At 35.1% G+C, this 22,490-nt stretch overlaps 1 protein-coding gene across 1 annotated transcript in view; it reads right to left on the bottom strand.

Moving 5' to 3' along the window:
- Nucleotides 1-22,490, bottom strand: part of GPC6 (glypican 6) — a 1,089,202-nt gene that overhangs the window by 338,459 nt on the left and 728,253 nt on the right. The window contains exon 4 of the mRNA XM_012769753.3: nucleotides 14,658-14,823. Within this exon, the coding sequence (XP_012625207.1) occupies nucleotides 14,658-14,823 (166 nt within the window). The remainder of the gene's footprint in view (nucleotides 1-14,657; nucleotides 14,824-22,490) is intronic.

Raw genomic sequence — 22,490 nt, forward strand, 5'->3', positions numbered from 1 at the left:
GCTTCTCAGAGAACAGATTGATTTCAAGACTGAAGCAAAAAAAAAAAAAAAAAAAAAATTACGAAAAGATTCTGGAATATCTTGCAATGCCAATAATGAGGACATGCTTAAAAAAAGATGGGGACCATGTCGAAAGGACATGGAATCCAATGCAAGGAGCTCCCAATGCACAGATGTGCAACAATTTGAGCAGCAAAATAAATAATGCTATTGAATTATATCCATAGAATAGAAGAAATACCCACGGGTCCATACTGATATAAATAAATGATTGAATAGATAAGTAGTTGGGGGAGAAAAAAGATCCATTTTTTTGGGAAGGATTCCAACTGATACATATAGAGGAAAAGAGGGTAATATAAAAATCACCATTATGCAAATCCTACAGCAATAGCTGCCATAGGTAAAAATACTTTTATGGATGCTAACAGCAGAGGTGAAAGATTGAGGAAGAATTGGATATTAGTGTAGACATCAAGTATTTTCCCTAAAAAATGTAATACCAATAATAGAAAAATAGGGGAAAAATAGTAACTTTACAGTGAAGAATCCCAGCAGACACTAGAGAACATCAGACAAATCCAAACTGAGAGACATTCTAAAAAAATAATTGACTAATTCTCATCAAAAGTGTCAAGGTTATAAAAGATAAGGAAAGTTGAGAAACTGTCACAGATTGGATAAGACTAAGGCATAGGCATGACATCTCAATTCATTGTGCCTGGGATAGGATCCTGAAACAAGAAAAGGACATTAGGGGATGAACTATTGATGGTAAAATGAAGTATGTAGTTAATAGCATTGCATCATTGTTAATTTTCTAGTTTTGATTATTATGTTATGGTTACATACATAAGTTGTTAACATTTGGAAAAGGTGAGTGATAGGTATACTTGAACTCTGTTCTATTTTGGCAACTGTTTTGTTAAGTTGAAAATTATTTCAAAAGAAATGTTAAAAAGTAATTTGATTTTAAACAGATCAAGATTGGAGAATAACCATTTGTAAAGCTATTTCTTTGCCAAAGTCTCTGGGATATAAAGCCCATATGTCAAGCTTAATGCATATATATTAAACCCCTGGTAAGTAAGAATCCTCTAATTTGGAATTTTATTCATTCAGATAAGGGTTTGGCTATAAGTGTCTTTTTAAGTGATCATCAAAAAAGATTGTGTATGTTTGGGAGAATGTTAAGAATTCTAAATGAAATAGAGAAACACTCTAAGCAAGAATGGCATGCTAATTAATTAAGATTCATTCTTATTTCTGAAGGCATAGAAAGATCATATGTGGTATTACCTGAGAGAGAAGGTAGCCAATAAAAAGTTTAGCCTAAATCTAAAAATAAGTCCCCTAATGCCTTCTAGAAGGCAATAAATTTATGCCTATGTCCTTGCCCTCTCAATTAGTACAGATACTAGGATTTCCCTGTATAAATGGATACAGATTTATCAGGAAGGATCACAGACACTTTCCTAAACTGCCAATGTAGCTCTCAAGTGGCTGTTCCTGAATTAAGAAGTTTCAGATTAAAGAATTTGACTTTCATCTTATAATTGATTTGTAGAATGTCATTTTGCATTTCCAAACTATCAATTTCTGCATTTTAAAAATGCCCCAGTGTAACTCTAAATTCAACTTTCCTTGTCTTGCATTTCAAAGGTTGATCTACAAGTTTGTGATGTTCATACGTTCAGAGGTTATGTCATAGGCAATCTGATGCCCAGTGATCACAGACCAAAATGGATCAGAATCCATGTACAGTACAGTATAATTAAAACAATTTTTTGAAAAATACTGAGGCACTCAGGAGAAATGGACTTTTAATATCTACCAATTCTACATGGAAATTAAATGTATCCTAAAACTAAATTCTCAAATCAAACTGAAAGGAAACATAAGGAAACGTAGTAACCATTCAACCCAATTTACTGTCAGATTTTTTTAAATGTTGCGTAGCCACTATTAAACTATTTGAAATCTTGATCTCAAAACCTAAGACTCCCATGTGAGTTAAGAAAAATCAATGTAAATCCTCATGAAGAAACTGCAAGACTGAATGCAGCCCATGGGCTCAGCCTTTGATCTGAGCCACATGCTGCAACCTCAAATTATTGTTCTCGGGCTCGACCTTTCCTCTCACTTTGTTCTGGCAGCTTTCCAGAGAGGGACAAGTGGTTTTAGGGCATTTTCTTGGGTTACAAATCAAATAATATTTCATGGTTTTCACCTTTAATGGGCTAAGCAGAAGGCATTTGACAAACGTCACTACTGAGGTTTGTGGAATAATTTATACTCTAGGGCATTCTTAAATCAGTAACTTGGCAATATGAGATCCAAAAAAAACCTCACTGTTCCTCCAAATGTTGCATTGCAAAAAAGCTGCATCATGTATTATTTGTGTTGTTTCTTGGGGGACTCTACGTTCAGAAACCATTGAGTTATTACACTGGTCCCTAACATGGTGCATTTCACGGTGACAATTGTACCATGGCACACACAGTGAAGAAAGGAGCTGCTTTTTGAACCATGGCATTCTTGTCAATGTAGGAAAGGAAAGAATGCCATTGGGGGAGGTTTTTTTATAAAGTTAACAAATTCTGTGCCTCAACTAAAAATCCAGAACTTGGAAATGGCCAGAAATGAACAAAGTAATCCTAGATTACATGCACTGAGGATTGTAAAAGCCAAAACCAATAGAAAATAAATTTCCTCTTGGATTGATTTCAATTATAAAATGTCAATGTGTATGATAAATATGATCATCAAGGAGTTCCTGAGTTTGAGAAAATATGCTTTGGGAAGCAATTGAGGCATGACTTTGCTGAGTCCTTATGTTAAACACTCTCATATTTGCACAATGGACATCTAGCTGCGCCTAATGACAGAGGCTGAAGACTACAGATATGGGCTCATTCTGAGAGTACATATTCATGAGCAAGCTGTTAAATAATTAACATTTAGGGGTAAAGACAGTTCAATTTCACAGAGAAGGAATATGCAGGCACCACTGTGGAGCCCAGGAGAGGGAATTCCGGGCACAATCCGTCAGAATTGGTTAGGGAAGTTGGCCACAGAGCCATTTGGGCTGTGAAAAACCCTCCAGTAGTTCTTGGCATCCTGGCTCCTGTTCCAGGAACATAGAACACTACTGTGTTCAACATCCTATCAGACATTTCCATTTTGGGTCCCACTGTTTCTCAGATCCAACACACCCTGAACAGACTGAAAAAATCCACGTTTGCCATTCCTCAAACGAGCTTCCTGTTTGCTGACTGCACCGTCTTTCTTTCCAGTGCTTATCTCAGTCATATCTGATGTATTTCTTTCTTTGCCCTCTACATTTAGTCACCAAATTTAGACATGCAGTCCTATAAATTTTTACTTCCAACTCTACCATCAGTGCTGTCTTTCTTTCCCCTTTCGTACCATGCTTAGATGACATATCTAGTGTCACTACCACTAGCCTTATATATCTGTTCCATCCTTTACCTAGCTGCCAGATTACTACTTAGATCCTGCCACTCCCTGCATTAAAAAAGTCCTGTGCCTTGTTATTACCTACAAGGCAAAAGAAAGTCATATATTTAGCCTGACTGTCAAAGCTTCCACAGTCAAATGCTGACTCTAAACCAATCTTAACTCCCACTATACACCAGCTAATACGTCTACCACAGCTTGGCTGGTCTTCTCACAAGTTCCCAAGTGCACCGTGCTTATTCTTACCTTCCTATCACTGTTTTCCCACCCTGGGTCACCAAGGACTTATTCACCTGAGCAGGGGCAAGGCCATCTCTGCTAGGATGGGTCCTTCCTTTTAGGAACTAAGGCAAATCCAGAACAGGTGTAAGAAGAACCTTGCTTGATGAAGTGCACTTCTACTGATCTTGTCCCTTCAATTCTTACTGATTAACTGTTGTCTGACCATTTTCCTTTGGTTTTCAGTTTTCCCTCGTTATCTCTTTGGTTTGCAAGTTTCTGGTGTCCTGATGATTTACTATTAATATCTGCTGGCCTACTCTGTTACTTCCTACTTTTATATTTCTACTTTCTGTTCATACCTTCACAGGTTATTCACCTGAACAGGGACCCACATTGCTTCTGCCCTCAGTACTACCTCCGTGGACATGCCTTGTCCCTTGGGGATTTATATGAGTTACCTAGCTTCATCCTCACAATGCTCAGAGGTAGGTACTATTATCTCCAATTCATTGATGAGAAAACTGAGATTTATGAAGGTTAAATAAAGTTATCCAAGTCACACAGATTATAAATCTTGGAATGAAGGTTTAAACTCATGCAGTGACTCAAGGATTGGTGCCTTTAACTAAAGTCTATTTTGAAAGCACACAACTTATCTCTTTGGGAAATTATAAGTTTTCAGGTCTCAGGACCAGGTTGTAAGGTTTTTATTTTTTATCTGTTCTTTATGCATGTGTCTAGTCTAGATCTAAGCACAAAAATATCTAATAAATATTCTTTGAAGGGAATCTGACATATTTAGATGTTGAGCCATGTTATGTAATTCATAGGTGTTTTTAATTGTCTAAGCCTTTATTGTCTAATAAAGTAGCCACTAGCTCCATATAGTGGTAGAAATTTAAATTTGTTAAAAATAGTTTGATTGTGGTAATCACTTTACAATATGTATATCAAATCATTACATTGTACACCTTCAATACATACAAATTTTATTTGCCAATTACACTTTAGTAAAGCTGGAAAAAAAATAAAACATAAATAAAATGAAAAAAATTAGTTCCGCACACTTACTAGGCACATTTTAAGCATGTAACAACCACATGTGACTAAATGTATACTAATTAAAATTAAGTAAAATTCACTTGCTCAATCTCACTAGGTATGTGTCAGGTGCTAGTGGCAAGCATACTAGACAGCACAGACATAGAACATTTCCATTATCACAGAAAGTTCTATCAGTGCTGGCAATATCAAATTCTCAATTTCTCCCAATATATCCTATCAACCCCTGTAGCCAGAGACTTAGTTACTTCCTAAACACTTAGTAGAAGTTAATTAGTGCAGATCCAGGCTCTGAAGCCAAATTCTGGCATTGCAACTTACAAGTTGTATGACCTTGGATAGGTCACTTAACTTCTCTGGTCTTAGTTTTCCCATTTGTAAAGTGGAGGTCATCATATTAACTGCTGAACAGGACTTTTGTGAGCTGTAAAAGTGTAAAGTCATGACAATATTGTGTGGCATAAAGTCAATGTCTCGTAAATATTAGCTGTTATTGCTATTTGCATAACATTCTCCTAATGATATCTAGAACCACAGAATGGAGGAATAAAGTTTCTTACCACTTTTTCTTACAGTTTTAGAATTTGCATATGGGGGTTGCAATTCAGTAGCAATACACATTTAAACCTTCTCTCAGGGACAAACTCGGTAAGAACACATCTAGATCTTCAATCAAGTGTAGTATTAGGCGCATGGGAAATGGGGTCACCAGGAACTTGCCAAATATTTTAAATTCAGCCACAGGGATATAATTGAAAATGCTGCAATACTAGCTAATGAAGGGACATACGGGTTTCACTCAGTGGAGGCACCTTTTATAAATCAGCTCCTGTGCATGAGCTACATCCTCCAAGCGCACCATGTGTTGGTATTTGTAGAATTATTACTGAGTGACTCTCCTAGGAACTATCGATGATTTGGATTCTCTCATCTGGTTGGGTCATACCCATAGGTTTTGGACTATAGCTCTGTAACTCTGTTCAACTCAGAAAAGTTTGAAACACTAAATTATTTTTGGAGACAGGGAACTGATCTGACAACAAGCAAAGGCATTAAATTGAGAGAACCAGGAGACACAGGCACCAGTGATAATACAGAGGGCTCCAAACAGCCTTTGCCAGGAGGTTGTAATAGATTCTGAGAATACTTTCCATCCTGAAGTCGATGAACTGTCTCAGAGAAATTTCTGCTTCCTCTGAAAGAACTGACCTCTTCATGCTTGTGTGAAACTACTGGAGAGACAGAGGTAGGGCTCAGGTAGAAGAAGGGTCACAGCCTGAGTTAGTCAGTAGGAAAACCACAGCCCTGGCAATCAAATAAGTGGCGATTGTTAACTTCCAAAACGTGCACATCAACTGACTTATCCATTCTACCCAATTATAAATCTTAGGCCCTTCATTAAATTAATTTCCTGAGCATTGAGATCTCATTGGTGAATACTGAGAGACTTAGTTGGCGTTTAATTATTAGTGTTATCTTTCTAGAAGATCTTTGCCCCTTAAAGAATAAAATTGTGATGCATACAGATATATATCCTTGCTTGGGGTAATGCCATATATTCAACTACTTATTTTTCATTTCTCTTTCTAATTTTCACTTCTTCAGAGGTTATAATAAAGGAAATTCTTAGCATAGCAAATTATTTAAATTCATGCAAAGAAAAAAAATGGAGGACATATCTTTTTCATGCGGGGTTTATATATAGGCTGTTATTTGAAGGACAAGGCATATTTCATGCTCTATTTTAATTTAAATTCTCTCCTGGCTATCTCACCAAATATCCATAGACACAATATTTTTAAATGAGTTACAAGCTCAAAGTTTTCATATACCATGAAGGTTCTGAAATGTTTAAAATATATCTGTGGACATTTATACCCATCCACCCTTTAGAGTAACTAATGAAAAGATGCCTTTAACCATAAGAATAATTCACTGTGGCCATGTCTTCTCACCTGGTTTCCACCCCTGGTTCCTTGGATGGTTGTTTATAATAAACAAGTCACAAAGACAACAAGATGAAGAGATTACAATTCTAAATAAGTATCTTTTATAACTGTTTAAGAAACAAGCCTCAGTAAAATGAAAACTCATTTCAAAAATGACTCAAAAACGACATGATTAGCAGTTCTACTCTTAGGATAATCATGAATTAAAGCCTTTTTTAGAGCAACTGGAATATATACATATAATGTAAATATTATGTTAATGGGAAAAGAAGTGTGAGTTCTACCATTTAACACTACTATAATTTACATATTTTAATAAAGTGTTTCTACATCACACAAGGATTTATTATTTGGGTTAAAATAAGGATTTTCACAGTAGCTGCTAATCAGGACCTTAAGAGTGATCTAAATGTCTCAAGAGGTAAATCTACCTTTCTTTAATCTATTAAATTTGTCACCACATGAAGGACTGTATGGTTATGGTGGCCATGAGACTTGTTACAAGTTTGCTATTTGTGAATAGTTGTTGTTTAATGTTTTCTTTACCAATCCACTTAGCTCTGTTTATATTTCTTGTTTTCTGGTTTCTACCATACAACAATTTCTTCTACCACATGTTCTTTTTATCTCCTGAAACTGGAATTGCTAAGAATGTCATTGGGCTAATGTTTATAGTATTTGATTTTTGCCTGGGTTTCTGGGCCTTTTGGAATCTGTTTAATTCCATTCTAAAGAATCATCAAAGATTTTCTGTTGGTGTGCCAAAAGCCGGGTATCTTGTGTTATAGAAGAGCTTGAAATTGAAAACATGACCATGAAAACTATAACATGACATTACAATCAAATGTCAATTACTAAAAACAAGTATCAAATAAGCTATTTGTTTATAGAAAACATGGATGTTGAAGTATATAAATTAAAATCAAAATGCAAAATTCCAAATACAAAGGCAATTCTCTAGCCACCTTGAATCATTTTAATGTGCTCTGCTTTCTCTTGGTAAACTAAATTATTCTATTGTTGGTTCTCATAGAAATTGGAGAGAGAAATTGGATAACACATAAGATAAAGTATTTCAGTGAACTTCCTATTATAAATGAAACCTCTTGTATCCTAGTGAATGTTATAATTGCCAAAATAGGTATGCCTCATTTCAGGCCATTGATTTGTGCCATCTTACACTGTACCATGAATTCCATCTTGAAAACATAGGTTAGAATAACATATTTGTATTAATCAGTAAATAGGAATTGGAACAATTGAAGTTATAAACTGTACAGAAGTTTAGTATGCAGGACCCAAAAATAGATCGAGGAATAAAAGTTGGGATTGGGAGTAAAGGAACTACACACACACATTCTACAATGACTACTTCACCAATTGACATCAAGCAATTTTAGGTTTGATGTATGTTACCTGCTTTGATCCATGGGAAAATTGCTTGATTCAGAATAGAAATTGCAGTCCTAGGAATCCCTTGAGTTGCTGCCTGAAGACCAGCATTAGTAAGTGTTCAGAGGTTAAGAAATGGCTGCCTCTTTATTTGCTAAATAGCCCCATGCATTATGCCACCCGTAAGGCATTAACCCTATTGTACAACATAAAAATACTTTCACATATGCAGAGTTCAGAGTCAACCATTTCTAAACTTAGGTAATTGATAACAAATGTAGCCAGTAACAAGCTTGTTGGGTGTTGGCCAACTGGTTTTTTTCTTTCTTTTTTTTTTCAGGGAGTAGTTAATATTGCTTATGCACTCTGCCAGCATTACAGGGGAACACAACATATGATAAATGCCCACAAGAAATGAAAAATATCGAATCAATGAATATAAAAGGAAGGCAGAGTATTGGGTGGTGTTAGATTTCAATGGATAGAAAAGTGGGGTTTTTTTGTTTGTTTTTTTTTTTTAATCTTTCTTTGTGCTTTCAGCAATGCACAAGGGCAAAAGCAAGTTCTCTAGCTAACAGAACAGATTTTAAAATCATTGCTTTGGCTTTTGTGCCTCAATTTAAGAGTTGTGTTTCTGGATTGTATTATCGAATAGGCTCTTGTATTACATAAAGCAGAGATGAAGAAGCCTCGAAAGCTTCAGCTGCTAAATGCAACTCTTGAGTTTTTCGTTTTCTTTGGTCTAAAGGAAATAATTTTCTACGTTTAGGGTCTAGATGTTTTTACAACTTGGTATTTCAGGCTATATCAGCCAGAGTCCTATCATACTTAAATATGGAATTCTTTGGCGCTGAAAAATTTCTTATCAGATTTATATTATAGAAATTTCATGCTTGAGAAAGTCTTTTGAAAGTTCTGTCTTATACAAATGCTTGAAATAGTTCTGTGTGTTTATTTTATATCTTTCTGAAATGTAACATCACACAGTTCTGCACATTTAATAAAAGAAAATTAGAGTTTACTTACTAGAAACAATAAATATTTATTATCTAATTTCAAATAAGGCTTATCCAGCAACATTTTCCCCACATGCAAGGCGGTGAATACATGAATTACCTACAGGATTAACAACTCTTATAGGTTCTCAGAAAGTCATTTGTGCACCAAAGTAGCCATTTATTACATGACACTAGTCATTCGACTGACCTAAGACAGCTTCCTTGCGGCTGGCTCTCATTTACAACTTGATAGCAGCTGTCACAGTGAAAGAATCAGGCTCATTATCTGATTTGTTTCTGCCATCCCTGCACTCATGGAGTCCATTAACAACAGGGGTATGTGATTTTTAAATTACTGAATTAGTCATACTTCCATTAAAAGAATAGACTTACAAAGTTAAATAGAGCAGCCTCTTACTATATTCCCTTCCATTTCTCTGTCTAGATGTTTCCATGTATTCCATTCCAAGAATATATATTGAATACTGTTCTCAGCAAGGCAGGGCCTTACCTGCCCACTGTTCTATCCTATGCTTAAACCAGAACAAAGTCCAAAGTAGGCATTCAGGAAACACACGTTGGATTAAAGAATAAATGAAGGAACAAATGGCATCCAGTGCAGAGTCTCGTGGGCCTGACACAGATGTAGTGCCTTCTTGGATTTCATGTTTGATGCTCTCATGCCAGTTTTCTGTCTTTGGGCTCTCTGGAAACTTGGTAATTGGTCAGTTTGAAAGGAAGAAAAAAGCCCAGGAAGTTTGATATCATTGGTTTGTCAGGTCTATGACTATCTAAGGGCTAAGTTAAAAATACAAGCTGCTTTGTTGGCTTTTTTTTTTTTTTCCAGAGACAGCTCACTCTGTCACCCTGGCTGGAGTGTAGTGGTGTCATTATAGTTCACTCACTGCAAGCTCAAACACCTGGGCTCAAGGGATCCTCCCGTCCTCCCGCTTCAGCCTCCCAAGTAGCTGGGACTACAGGCGTGCCCCACGACAGCCGGCTATTTTTTCTATTTTTAGTAGAGATGAGATCTCACTGTTGCTCAGGCTGGTCTTAAACTCCTGAGCTCAAGTGATCCTCCAGCCTCTGCCTCCCAGAGTGCTAGGATTACAGGCGTGAGGCCGCGCCTCTGCTGGCATTTCTCCCTCCACATTGGAGGGTATCCATAGGTCTGGAACTTGACTTTTTCCTTATGAAAAATAACATAAATTCTCCAAATCTCATCAGTGGCAGTGGCAGTGGGGGTGGTGAGACTTGATCCTAAAAAACGTCAAAAATAAAACAAGTGGTTTTGGGGTGGGGTATCTGTGACCTAAGAGCCACATGTGGCCTTCTGGATCCTTGAGTGCGACCTTTTGACTGAATCCAAACTTCACAGAACAAAGCCCTTTGGTAAAAGGATTCGTCCTGCGGAGTTTGGATTTGGTCAAGGGGCCACACTTGGGGATCTGGAGAGCCACATGTAGCCTTGAGGCTGCAGGTTCCCCACCTGACCAGTATTGAAGTATAATGGAAACTTGAAAACATCTGGGGACTATGTTGTAACAATTATTATATGTTATAGCTGTTCAACATCAATTACATATGACAATGCTAATTCGATACAATCTTATCTACTATTTTATTCTATAGTTACCATAGGAGGGCTTCTCTGACCCCCTAGACTAGGTTAAGCTCTCCTGCTGAGTAAACACACAGCATCCTGTGTTTCTTTTATCTTAACACTTAATTATTTTAACTACATTAAATTCCCTGAGGGCAAAAAAATGGATGTGTCTAGCTTTCTCAATATAGTGAATTGGATTAATATGCTAAGATTATTAGGGTTTTTACTAACTGGGATAGCCTAAAAAGTCAGGTTACATACTTGGGACACAAACACGTTAAGGTCTCACTTTTATGCTTGCTGCTAGAAGCATCCTTAACATTTTCGGGATAAAAACTAGTATAGAATAAAACAGAATCCCTGCCTTTTGTCTCACCAACCTTTGCCTCCCTACACTAGCAACCTCTTTTTAAAATCTCTCTCTGGTTCTCATAGTCTATAAAATCTTAGAAGGTACCAGATGTTTGGAGGAGGTTGTCCCACACATCCTCGATTTTAAAGTAGATATAAGATTTATTATAGCTATATAAATGTAATTCCAGCCTTGACTTTTGTGTTCACGAGCTAGGTGTAATCTGCAACTCGGCGTCTTGTCAAATAGAACAATTCTTATCTGTGAAGTGTTGGTATCAATGCCAAGCACTCAAAATAACCACAGGATATTACTGAAAGGAGTTCTTCCCACAAACTGTTTGTCCCTCTAGGAAATTTTAATTTGATGCAAACATTTTTCAAGAAAACCATTTTGCATTTCAGGCAGCATTCAAAAGCCAGGCTGGGATAAGTTGTGTATGAATATACAGCAACACCTGGGATAAGTGCCTAGGCAGAGAATGTCAGTGCCTCAAATTAGCTTTTTCTCCTGCCGCCCCATATAGTGTCTAATAGTGAGAATAGGATGAAAACCACTGTCTTCTTCCTTCTGGTCCTGCTGAGCACAGGGGTGCTGTGTGGCACACCCATGCATTTTGATGTAGCAAGTGAAAGCTAGGCTGTGCTTTGTACTGGGAAATCCCACATGCTACCAAAAAGCAGGTGAACAGGTCTGCCGGAGGTGAGCCAAGGCTTTTCAAGTACTCTAAAATAGATTGAGTAGCATCTTCAACATTGTCAGCAACTTATCAAGAAAAGCAAAAAGTGAAGTTCTTCCTTTTTCTTACAATGGTTACTTGATAAGAATCTTTTGAGCACCTCCTCTGTGTAGAGAACAGAGTTAAACTTCCTGGAGAACTATGAAAATGTATCCTGAATAGACTCCTCATTTTTTTTTTTATTGAAGATTAAAAAAAAAACCCAAAAGGAAAGAACTTCAGAAGTAGATGCAATATCACTGGGATTTTTACTTGAACATTTAAAACATTTCACGTTATAAATGAACTGCTTTTCTTTTTACGTGATCCAGACATCAAATGAGTTCTAAATAGTCACTAATCACTTGCAATTAATTTGTGGCATGGTAAAGATCATGAGGATGTGTCACCAATTTGACTCTTGTTTTTATTGATGGTTGATTGCATATCACTGTTAACATTTTAGATGGACATATAATAATTAAAGAAAAAAATCTATAAAATGTATGCACTAGGACAATAAGGTAGCAGGCAGAGAAAGCACAGTTGACAGCAATGGGAGTGAAGGGTTTGATGAAGAGATGCTAGGAGCCTAAGAGTGATGGGCTGCAGGTGCTACCCAGAGAGAGGGCTATTACACATAATTTTTGTTGCATTACCAATTTGCTCACTGATCTTTGCCACTGCATTCATGAGCACTGTAACACTGTCATCTTGGATGTATCTGTGTGGAAAATGGAGTTGGCACATTTGACTAATTCATGCAGTAAATTTGAGAACTAACATTTAACACTCAGACAAGTATTAGCAAGAACATATTTTGCTCCATACATCTATATTGGTGGTCAATTCTCAATGCCATACCAGAACCAAGAGAATGAAAACTAAAGAAATGTTCTCAGAGACCTCTAGGACTAATAAAAAAAAAGAGAGAGAGAGATAGAGGAAGAAAGGGTATGAAATAAATTCATGCAGGACTAACCACAGTGCCCACTTTTCATTAAAGTACATCCAATATGTGGTAGGTTCAAATTTTAGTTTTTAAGTCAAATGATTTTCCAGACATTCAATTACACATCAAATTGGTATCTAGGAAACCCAACTGATCGAAAGTATAAGGATTTGTTTTCCATTAAAACAGCCAACAAGCACTGAAGACAAAAAGCTAGTTAAGAAGTCACTGTTGCTCTTACAAGTTAAAAAGCCTATACTCTTCATTCTCAATCATGTCCTGTTCTGAGTGACAAAATCCACATGCCAACTTTCGTCAATAACTTTCAGGCTGACCAAAGGCAATTGAATTTTGCCAGAAATTAAGTCAGTTTCAATGAAAAAGTATGAATGATCTATATGATTCCACGTGATGCTGTGAGAGTTAATCTGGTTTTAAAATATGCAAATCTTTTTAGATTTCTTGATGAAAATATCTTTTTATTACCATTATTTGGGTGTTTTGTCTTTGCCATAAAATCAAACTCTTATGTCTTAGAGGATCAAGTTTATTATTATTGTTTTATTTATACCCCCTTCAAAAATCTTAGCAAAGAACAAAAATGTTAGTAAAAATCATGTTTCTTTTGAGTTAGAAGGATACCTTAATGATTAACTTTTTTAAGCTCTCTCATTTTGTCATTTTTCAAATAAAGTAACTCAAGATCATACAAACAGATTTTGTCCTCCCACTGAGGGGAGAGAGAACAGGCTTTCAATTTGTTCTTTCTGAAAGGATTCTGAGATTTTGTTAGATGACTTCCATTTGAATCTGCCCACTCTAAAATCTTTTTTTTCTTTAGCTTCAAAATCATTTCCTCTGGCCCTTCCTAAGCAAAATAGCCAATTAGCCAATGGGTTTCATTGGCGAAGCTAATGTCTATAACATAAGCACCTCTTTGCACAGTGATCTTAGGTTTCTCTGAATTCAAACACATCTTACATCTTTTTCCTATCCTACCCAAATCTTAGATGTCAGAACACATTACTTGTGCATTCTGGTTTAGAGGTTTGCATAAATGACGGAGGCCCTCTGAGGCTGACAAATGCCACTGCTATTTTCACCACTCTGCTTGTCACTATGTAATTGCGGTAAATGCAATTGAAAGTACTTTTATTTGAAGGCCATTTGACAGAGGGGGAGAAAACACATTTACTCTTTCAAGGCCTGTGTATTTTCCTAAGAGAAGCCTGCCTACAAAATCTGTCCTTTTATCCTTGGATAGCAATTTGAGAAATATCTCCGGGCGATGCAACACCCTGAATGATTTCTGCAACCCAAGAGCAGAGCCATGATTCCGTGGACCTTCCCTGCCTTCTTCCGACCCTCCTTCCTCCCATTTCTGCAGACTGGAAGACTATTGCATGCTTGTGCTATTCAATCCTTCTTTTCCACAGAAGAAGACATAAAATTTGCCTATTTTAGCCAAAATATTGAGCTATTTTCATTCTAGAAGTTGAAGGAAAGAGTTGTTTACTAATACCTGTGACTATGTTAAGGTAATACAAATAAAAAAAAAAAAAGCACAGTACTGGGACTTTTTTTTTTTTTACAAGATTCTTTTCTAACTTGTCCCTTCTCATAAGAGCTCACTGAAATGCAACAAGATGACTTTTATCGTCTTCAGAGAGATCAGCTGATTCAATACAGCCGGCTTATACAATCTTTAATGAGACTGTCCCATACCATATACAAGAAAGTCTTCTTTTTCAGGATAAAACCAGAAGAAAAAAAATGGAAAATAATGTTTCTAATTGGCTAAAAGCTGTGCTTTTATAATCCTCCTAGAGTGTCCAAATCATCCTAACTTCCGACCTGCCCATCGAGACTCATGAACACTCACTGTTCTCCCGCCTCTGTTCGAGTGTGTTTTTAGACGCTTCTTACCTATAAACAGATTCCACTCCGTGTCGAGATCGGCCTGATTGGCCAGGCAGCCCTTCATGACGTTGAGGCAGTAGTTGTTGCAGGGTCTCACAGTGGGCAGTCCCCGGCAGTACGGGCAGTACAGCATCTTCATGAGAGCGCGGATGCACCCTGGGGTCGGGCTGACCTGTAGATTTATTGCAAAGAAAAAGAAAATCAGAAAAAAGAAGAATGAAGGGGAGAAGAAACAAGGAAGTAGGATGTTTTCTCCTAAAAAAAAAAAAAAAAAAAGAGGCAAAATAACCCTCAAGCAGCAAAGCAGAATGTTAAGGGACCTATCAGAAAATTAACCCTTTGTAATTCAATCTGGAAGCCAATCAATTCCTGTTCAACGTTTCTGCGCAGCTGAGTGATGATCAAATTTTTTTTTTTTGAAATGTCCCTGTCAACATTTTGATATCTAAGCCATTGTAATTCAGCCCTATAGCTTAGACACTGTTTCATTGCAATAGAACATGAAATGAGATAATGCATGTGAAAGCAATTTGCAAAGTTAAAAGCCCCATAAAAATGCAGGTACGATTAAAGTTTAATGTGACGCCGTTAGAAAATTTTCCAACTGGTTATTTAACCCTGTTTCCAAAGGAGGTTGGCAGATATACTTCCTTTGTATGTAACTTTTTTCAAAGGATCAACATCAACTTGTCTGGGATTTCTGAGATCCTGGCTTGCTTAGAAATAATGAAACTACTAAGATGCCATCTTTAGGCATCTGCAGCTTTGCAGTTCTGGAAAATTCATGGAAAATGTCAAGGGCTCAGCGTTGAATGTGAGAAGAAATCCTTGCAGTCATTCAGTGGAGCTACTAATCAACTGACTGGGAAGAGCTATTTGCTGTGAATAGGAAAAGCAGTGCTCCTAAATTTATCAATTCTAAACTAATAAGGACTTTTTAAAGTTCATTGAAAATTCTAAACTGACTTCAAAAAGGAAAGACTATTTAAAACAGGATGGACCAAGATTAGAAAAAAAATTACAGAAAATTCTTTTTCATGACTAGATGTAAAAATTATTGCCATATTTATTTGGTTGGCTCCATATAATTTTGATGTTTTAGTCATATGTTGCTGTTATTGTGTAGATCTGAGAAAAAACCTTGTTATCATTGGCCCTCTTAGGAGCTGTGGTCTTCCCAGATAGACCTGAGCCCACAGGTGACATCTGCCCAACAAGAACATCCAGATGCAGACTAAGTATAACACCAATGTAACAGTAGAAAAAAGTATTTCCGCATAAATGGATATTTTCAATTACTATAGCTATTCATCTGTGATTCTCTCCTTTACCTAGAAATCAAATTTGAGATTTTCAATGCAAAGTGTTCGTTTCTGTAACATTTTCTTAATTTTACACTGTGTACTGACAAAGTTGCTAATAAATTATTTTAGGAAATGAAGCTATTTATTAACTTAAGCACTCAAATTTCTAGTCCTTTTGAGTTTTTTGCATTTGCTTTCTAAAATTTTATAGAAAATTTCCAACATCCAGAAAACATAAATAGTCATAGTCCCACTCCTAGAATGTACAATTTATGTTTTTCTGCATTTGGTTTTTCATACATCTATCCATCCATCCTTCCATCCACGCATTAATGCACCTTATTTTTATGTCAAAGTAATAGCCTTTTATTTTAAGAATATTAAAAGTAATATTCTTTTGATTTTTACTTTTTCTAGTAATTTAATAGTGGCTTGAATAAAACAGAGTCAACATGATCAATAATAGGAAGTTTGTGCATTAAGTACAGTAAGTCAAGCAAGTTAAGTAAAATATACTTGGCCTTTCTTCATAAAGGTATTTAGAGAATGGTTTGCTTAGTATCTATTAATTCTAAAACTCATTTTCTAACAACAAAAACAAATAATGTATACAAAAGTAAGCAGTCTGGTGACTTTTGTTTTTAGGACATATTAGTGCCACCACGTCACCTTCTCCAGATAGGCTTTCTTGTTGACAATACCAAATTTTATCTACAGTTGAGCAGCACTATTTTAAAATTTTCTTTTATCCACATGTATTCCAAACCATTCACAGGAAATAATTTTGTATTTTCATACACTATTGATGTGAAATTTCAAATTCTTATACATTTTCCTTATTTGGCACATTTGCAAACTTACAAGCCTTTGCCACAGGATTTTATGTTCCATAGACTTGCAGTTTCTCTCCTGAACCTAATTCTTTTCTTCAGAGACCTACCCTATTTTCGCTCAAGCTGACTAAGCTATTTCCACCTTTGAATCTGTTGGATTTTTGGTTTTCTCACCATTGGTATTATACGATGCTTTTCTTCTCACTCAGTGCCCCAGTATAAAACCTGGAGCATTTGCCAATAGTAGACATGCAAGTTTGAGATCTCCTGGACATCACGGACAATCGCCTCCATCATTATAATCTTTACCACTCTGCGCAACATGCCCATCATATAAGGTACTCTCATGATGACTTAGGTATTTATTAAGTGCTTCTTGAACCAAACTCTCTATTGTGTTTCTCAATTTCTTGGCCACATTGATAATTCCAAAAAAAAAAAAAAAAAAAGGAACAAGATGATTTTATACATCTTAGCATTCAATTGTTGCTTTTAAACTTTGTTTACAAAAGTTATTGATCGCATTAATTCCAAAGCTTTGCTTTTTTTTTTTTTTTAATTATTTTGGAACCAGTACAATTTTCTCAGTCTGACATTTCAGAAGAGTCTCCAACTCAGAGTAGCAACCAATAGAGAAAATTGAACAGCTTTAATAATCTAAAAGAACAATGTTGTTCAAGTTAAATGTGGGTCCCCGAGTACTTTTGGAAATGACATTCTTCCTGGTCAAATAAAGGGCATTTGAAGAAGAATAAAACAGAGCATAGGGGATCAGTGTTGAAGCTTTCATGTTTCCAAACCACGTTTTTTGAGCTTACACAACTGCATGCTTGAATTAAAATTTTAAAAAAAATCATCACTTCAAACTGAAAACTTTTAAAAGTAAGCCTCTGAAAAGAAGATTGTTTTAAATGCCAATTGTGCGAAGAGTTGTTTCTATTTTTAATAGTGTTTTATAATTGTGCCATAGCTACTCTTTAAAGCTCTCTTTATTTTGAAAGTAACATAGACTCACAAAAAATTTTAAAAATAATAAAGTCGCATGTACTCTTCCCTCAATGGTGACATCCTATATAGCTGTGGTATAATATGAAGATGAGGAAACTGACATTAGTACATTGCTGTTAACTAGTCTATAGACTGTATTCAGATGTTATGGTTTTTAAAGCTGCATTCTTGGGTGTGGGTACACAGTTCTGTGCAATTTTATATCATATATAGATTTGCATAATCACCATTACAATCAACATATGGAACTGTTCTATCATCACAAAAGAACTCTCTCATGTTAGCTCCATCCCATATCTTGTCTCTGTCACCTGGCAACCCTAATCTATTTCCCATCTCTTTAATTTTGTCATTTCAAGAATGTTACATAAATTGAATTATACAGGATGTAACCTTTTGAGCTTGACATTTTTATACTGAGCATAATGCCCTTGAGGTCCATCCAAGTTGTTGCATGTATTAATAGCTTGTCCCTTTTTATTGCTGAGTAATATTCCATTCTTTGGATGTATTAGAATTTATTTATTTATCCACTGAAAGACATGTGGGTTGTTTCCAGTACTTTTTAATTAGGAGTAAAGCTGCATTTTTGTATAATACAAGTTTTCATTTCTCTGGGATAAATGCCCAAGAGTACAATTGCTGGATCATATGGTAAGAGTACATTTAGTTTTGTAAAAATTTGTCAAACCATTTTCCGCATCTGTAGCATTTTATATTTTTACCAGTGATATGTAAGATCTTTGGTCTTCTCCATATCCTTACAGGGTTTGGTATTATCATTATTTATTTTAGCCATTCCAATAGATATATTGTTTACTTTCAATTTTATAACTAGTTTCCTCTAGATAAGATCCATATCAGTATTCTAGCCTAAATGCTTTCTAATGATCCCAAATAATGCATCAGCTGGTCTCTAGAAAATATGCAACATTAAAAAAAGAAAAACTGACCTCTGAAACATCAGGTAAGCCTGTATATTTAGCAAAACCAAATTAAAAAAAAAAGTCCTAAAGACTCACATTTAAAATTTACAATAGATTAATATCTCAAACATTTAGTGTCACAAATTTGTAAATTTTTTTTTATTCTTAGAAAAAAATTCTTACTGAAGTAAACTGTGGGGTTTTTTTTAGCAAAAAACAAAGAATACAATCCCTCTTTAGAAATAAAATGCTGAGATTATTTTTTTAGTTGGTGATGTAGATTTTTATTTTTGAAAAATGTAGCTAAAGCTTTCTAGATATTCAAAGTAGGCTGGAAAATAAATTTAGGTAAAATAGTAAGTTGATGATAGCAACATTCTTTTTTTGTATTTATCTGAGCTCTTACCTAACTTTTACATGTTGTCCATCACCATTAATTATGCTTTGCCAAGGACTTGAATAGACATTTCTCCAAAGATGACACAAAAAATGGCCAACAGGTACATGAAAAGGTGCTCAAAATCACTGCTCATTAGGAAAATGCAAATCAAACCCACTGTGAGATCCTAGTTCATACCTGCTAGGATAAGTATTATCTACATATAATATTAATCAATTAATAATAAAAGTATCTAATTAATTATACTATAATCTATATTATAATCTATATTATCTCCATCCCATCTCTTGTCTCTGTCACCTGGCAACTACTAATCTATTAGTGGTTAATAGATAATCTATATTATCTATATCTATAATATTAATAATATTATCTATAGATAATATTTTGCTTTATAAAGAAAAAGACAATAAGTGTTTCTGTGGAGAAAACGAAACCCTGTACAATGTTGGTGGGAATATAAATTGATGCAGCTATTATGAAAAACAGTACTTAGTTTCCTAAAGAAATTTAAAAACAAAACTGCCATATGATTCAGCAATCCTTCTTTTGAGTGTCTGCTCAAAGGAAGTGAAATCACCACATGGTAAAGATATCTGCACTCCCAAACCCACTGTAGCCAAGACATGGAACAATCTAGGTGTCCATCAGTGGACAAATGGGCAAAGAAACTGTGATGTACATATGTATATGTATATGTAAATGTATAAAATGGAATATTGTTCAGCCTTAAAAAGGAAGGAGATCCTACCATTTGCTACAACATGGATGGAGATGGAGGACATTATGGTAAGTGAAATAAGCCAGACACCAACAGAAAATCATTGCATGATCTCACTTATATGCAACATACTATAAAAAAGGATCAAATATATAAAGAGAGAATAAAACAGTGGTTGCCAGGGTCTGGGTGGGGAGCAGGAAATGGGGAGACAGTAGGTCAAAGAATACGAAGCATATGTAGGATAGACAAGTTGAAAGATCTGATGTACAACATGAGGACTATAATTAATAATAGTGTATTGTATTCAGGAGTTTTGCTAAATGAAAAAATTATGGCTGCTCTTACCACAGGGGGTATAAATGAGTAACAATGTAAGATGAGGGATATATTAACTTGTTCCACTATAGTAAATGCTTTACTATATTTATGTAGCTTATAACATCATGTTGTATACCTTAAATATACATAATAAAATTTATTTTAAAAATAATAATCCTTTGTCAAGAATTTGCAATATTAGAGATAAAAAGAAAATAGTCAATGTTTCCTATTCCATTATCTCATTCTTGTAAAGATAGATACAGGTTTGTGAGTGACCTAACATTTTAATATCAACCCCTAACATCTGGATTTAGTCTCTCCTTTAACTTCTTCTAATTCTGTTTGTGTATAATGAATGATATGAATTGCCATTTTGTAGTTGATATTATAGTTTACTAGTTTTTGAGGAAATAATAAAATTTATAACCAAGGTTCTTAGTTTGGAACCTCTTGATTTTGTTGATGCTTTTATGATATTTTTTAAGGGTAAAGTGTGATACATTGAAACATAAAAAGGAATATGAAAAGAAGTTTTAATAAAGCTATACTGGGAAACAGGACAAAGACTTATCTACCTGGCCAGCCATGTATGTCAAAATATTATTGCAAATAATTCTTATTTTTATAAATGGGATCTGAGGCATAGCATATCCTCAGCCGTACAATAGGAATTCATTTCTGGTCTCTAATAAGCTTAAGATTCTTCTTTACCTGGGCCAAGATTCATGCACTGGTGCTCACATTAGCAATTCCTGATAGTAGCCATTGTAATTCATAAGACTGTCTCTTAAAATATTAAATAAGCAAGAAAACATGTGAAAGTTATTAATAATATATATAAACAATGAATATATACTTAGTAAGTGCTTGTTTCTATGGAAGTCATATAACCAAGATAATCAAATAAACATATCTATCTTTGCCCCAAAGGACAAACAAATTAATGTAAATGAATTATTCAGCTAGGATAAATTCTAAATATGTTTTTGAGCAAGAGTTGATGCTATTATCCACATTTTCTAGCATATTGTCATATTAAATGATGAGGTGTTTCTATTCATGCTCTTAATAGACCATCAGAACCTAAAGAATGATTAAATTACATTTAAAGCAGCTTTCATGTTAAGTAATTATAATTCTTTAATACTTGAATAATAAGTAGTAAATAGTAAAACCTGCAAATAGGCTTTATAGTAAGTGCATGGGAACTTAAATTTGTTTCTTCTTTATTCATTTGTGCAACATTGATCCATCTAACATTTACTGGGATGAAAAAAGAGACCTTGTAGCAGTGTTGGGATGCTCCAAATATGTTCATTTCTGGTCATTTCAGTGAAAAAAATTATTTTGGGAAATGCAATGTAAAGGAACTCATGAAAGGGCAATTAGTTCAGAATTGAGAAGTAGTAGCTGACAGGGAGTGCTCCACAAAGAAGGTAGATAACAGAGGTCTGTATGATAAGCGTAGAAGATGAGTGATATCCCACCAGTGGCAGAGTATAGAGTGCCAAGAATTGAAGAAACCAGAAAAACTAGCCCAAAATGACAGAATCACCTTTTCATAACACTGGAATCTAATAATAACTTATAGCAACCGGAAGAGTGCTTAATCAAGAAAGAGACTGCTAAATTTCAGTAAAAAAAATAAAGCGCTGCTAAATTTCAAGTCTTAAGAAATTTAAAAAGATTGCAATCACAAAAAGTATCTTCTCCAACTACAATGAAATGAAGCCAGAAATCAATAAAACTGAAAAAATTCACAAATATGTGGGAATTAAACCACACACTTTTCTATAACCAATGGGTTAAAGAAGAAATCACTAGGGAAATTAGAAAATACTTAGATGAATGATAATGAAAACATAACATGCCAAAACTTATAGCCATAAATGTCTACAGTAAAAGAGAAGAAAAACCTCAAATCAATAAACTAACTTTCTACCTTAAGGAACTAGATAAAAGGAGAAAACTAAACCCTAAGCTAGTGGAAGGAAGGAAATAATAAAGATTACAGTGGAGATAAACAAAACAGTAAACAGAGAAACAGAGAAAGTCAATGAAACCAATAGTTGGGTCTTTGAAAAGATCAAACAAAATTGACAAATTTTTAGCTAGACTATCAAAAAAAGAGAGAAGAAAAAAGTGACTAAAATCAGAAATAAATTGGGGACATAACTACCAATCTTAAAGAGATAAAAGTAATTATATAAAAATGTTATGGACAATTGTATGCTATAATGGGTTGAATAGCATCCCTGCTCCAAATGCATTTCCATCCAGAACCTCCAAATGTGACCTTATTTGGAAATAGGATCTTTGTAGA

This window comes from Microcebus murinus, chromosome 13 (assembly GCF_040939455.1).
Source record: "Microcebus murinus isolate Inina chromosome 13, M.murinus_Inina_mat1.0, whole genome shotgun sequence".
Taxonomy (NCBI): Eukaryota; Metazoa; Chordata; class Mammalia; order Primates; family Cheirogaleidae; genus Microcebus; species Microcebus murinus.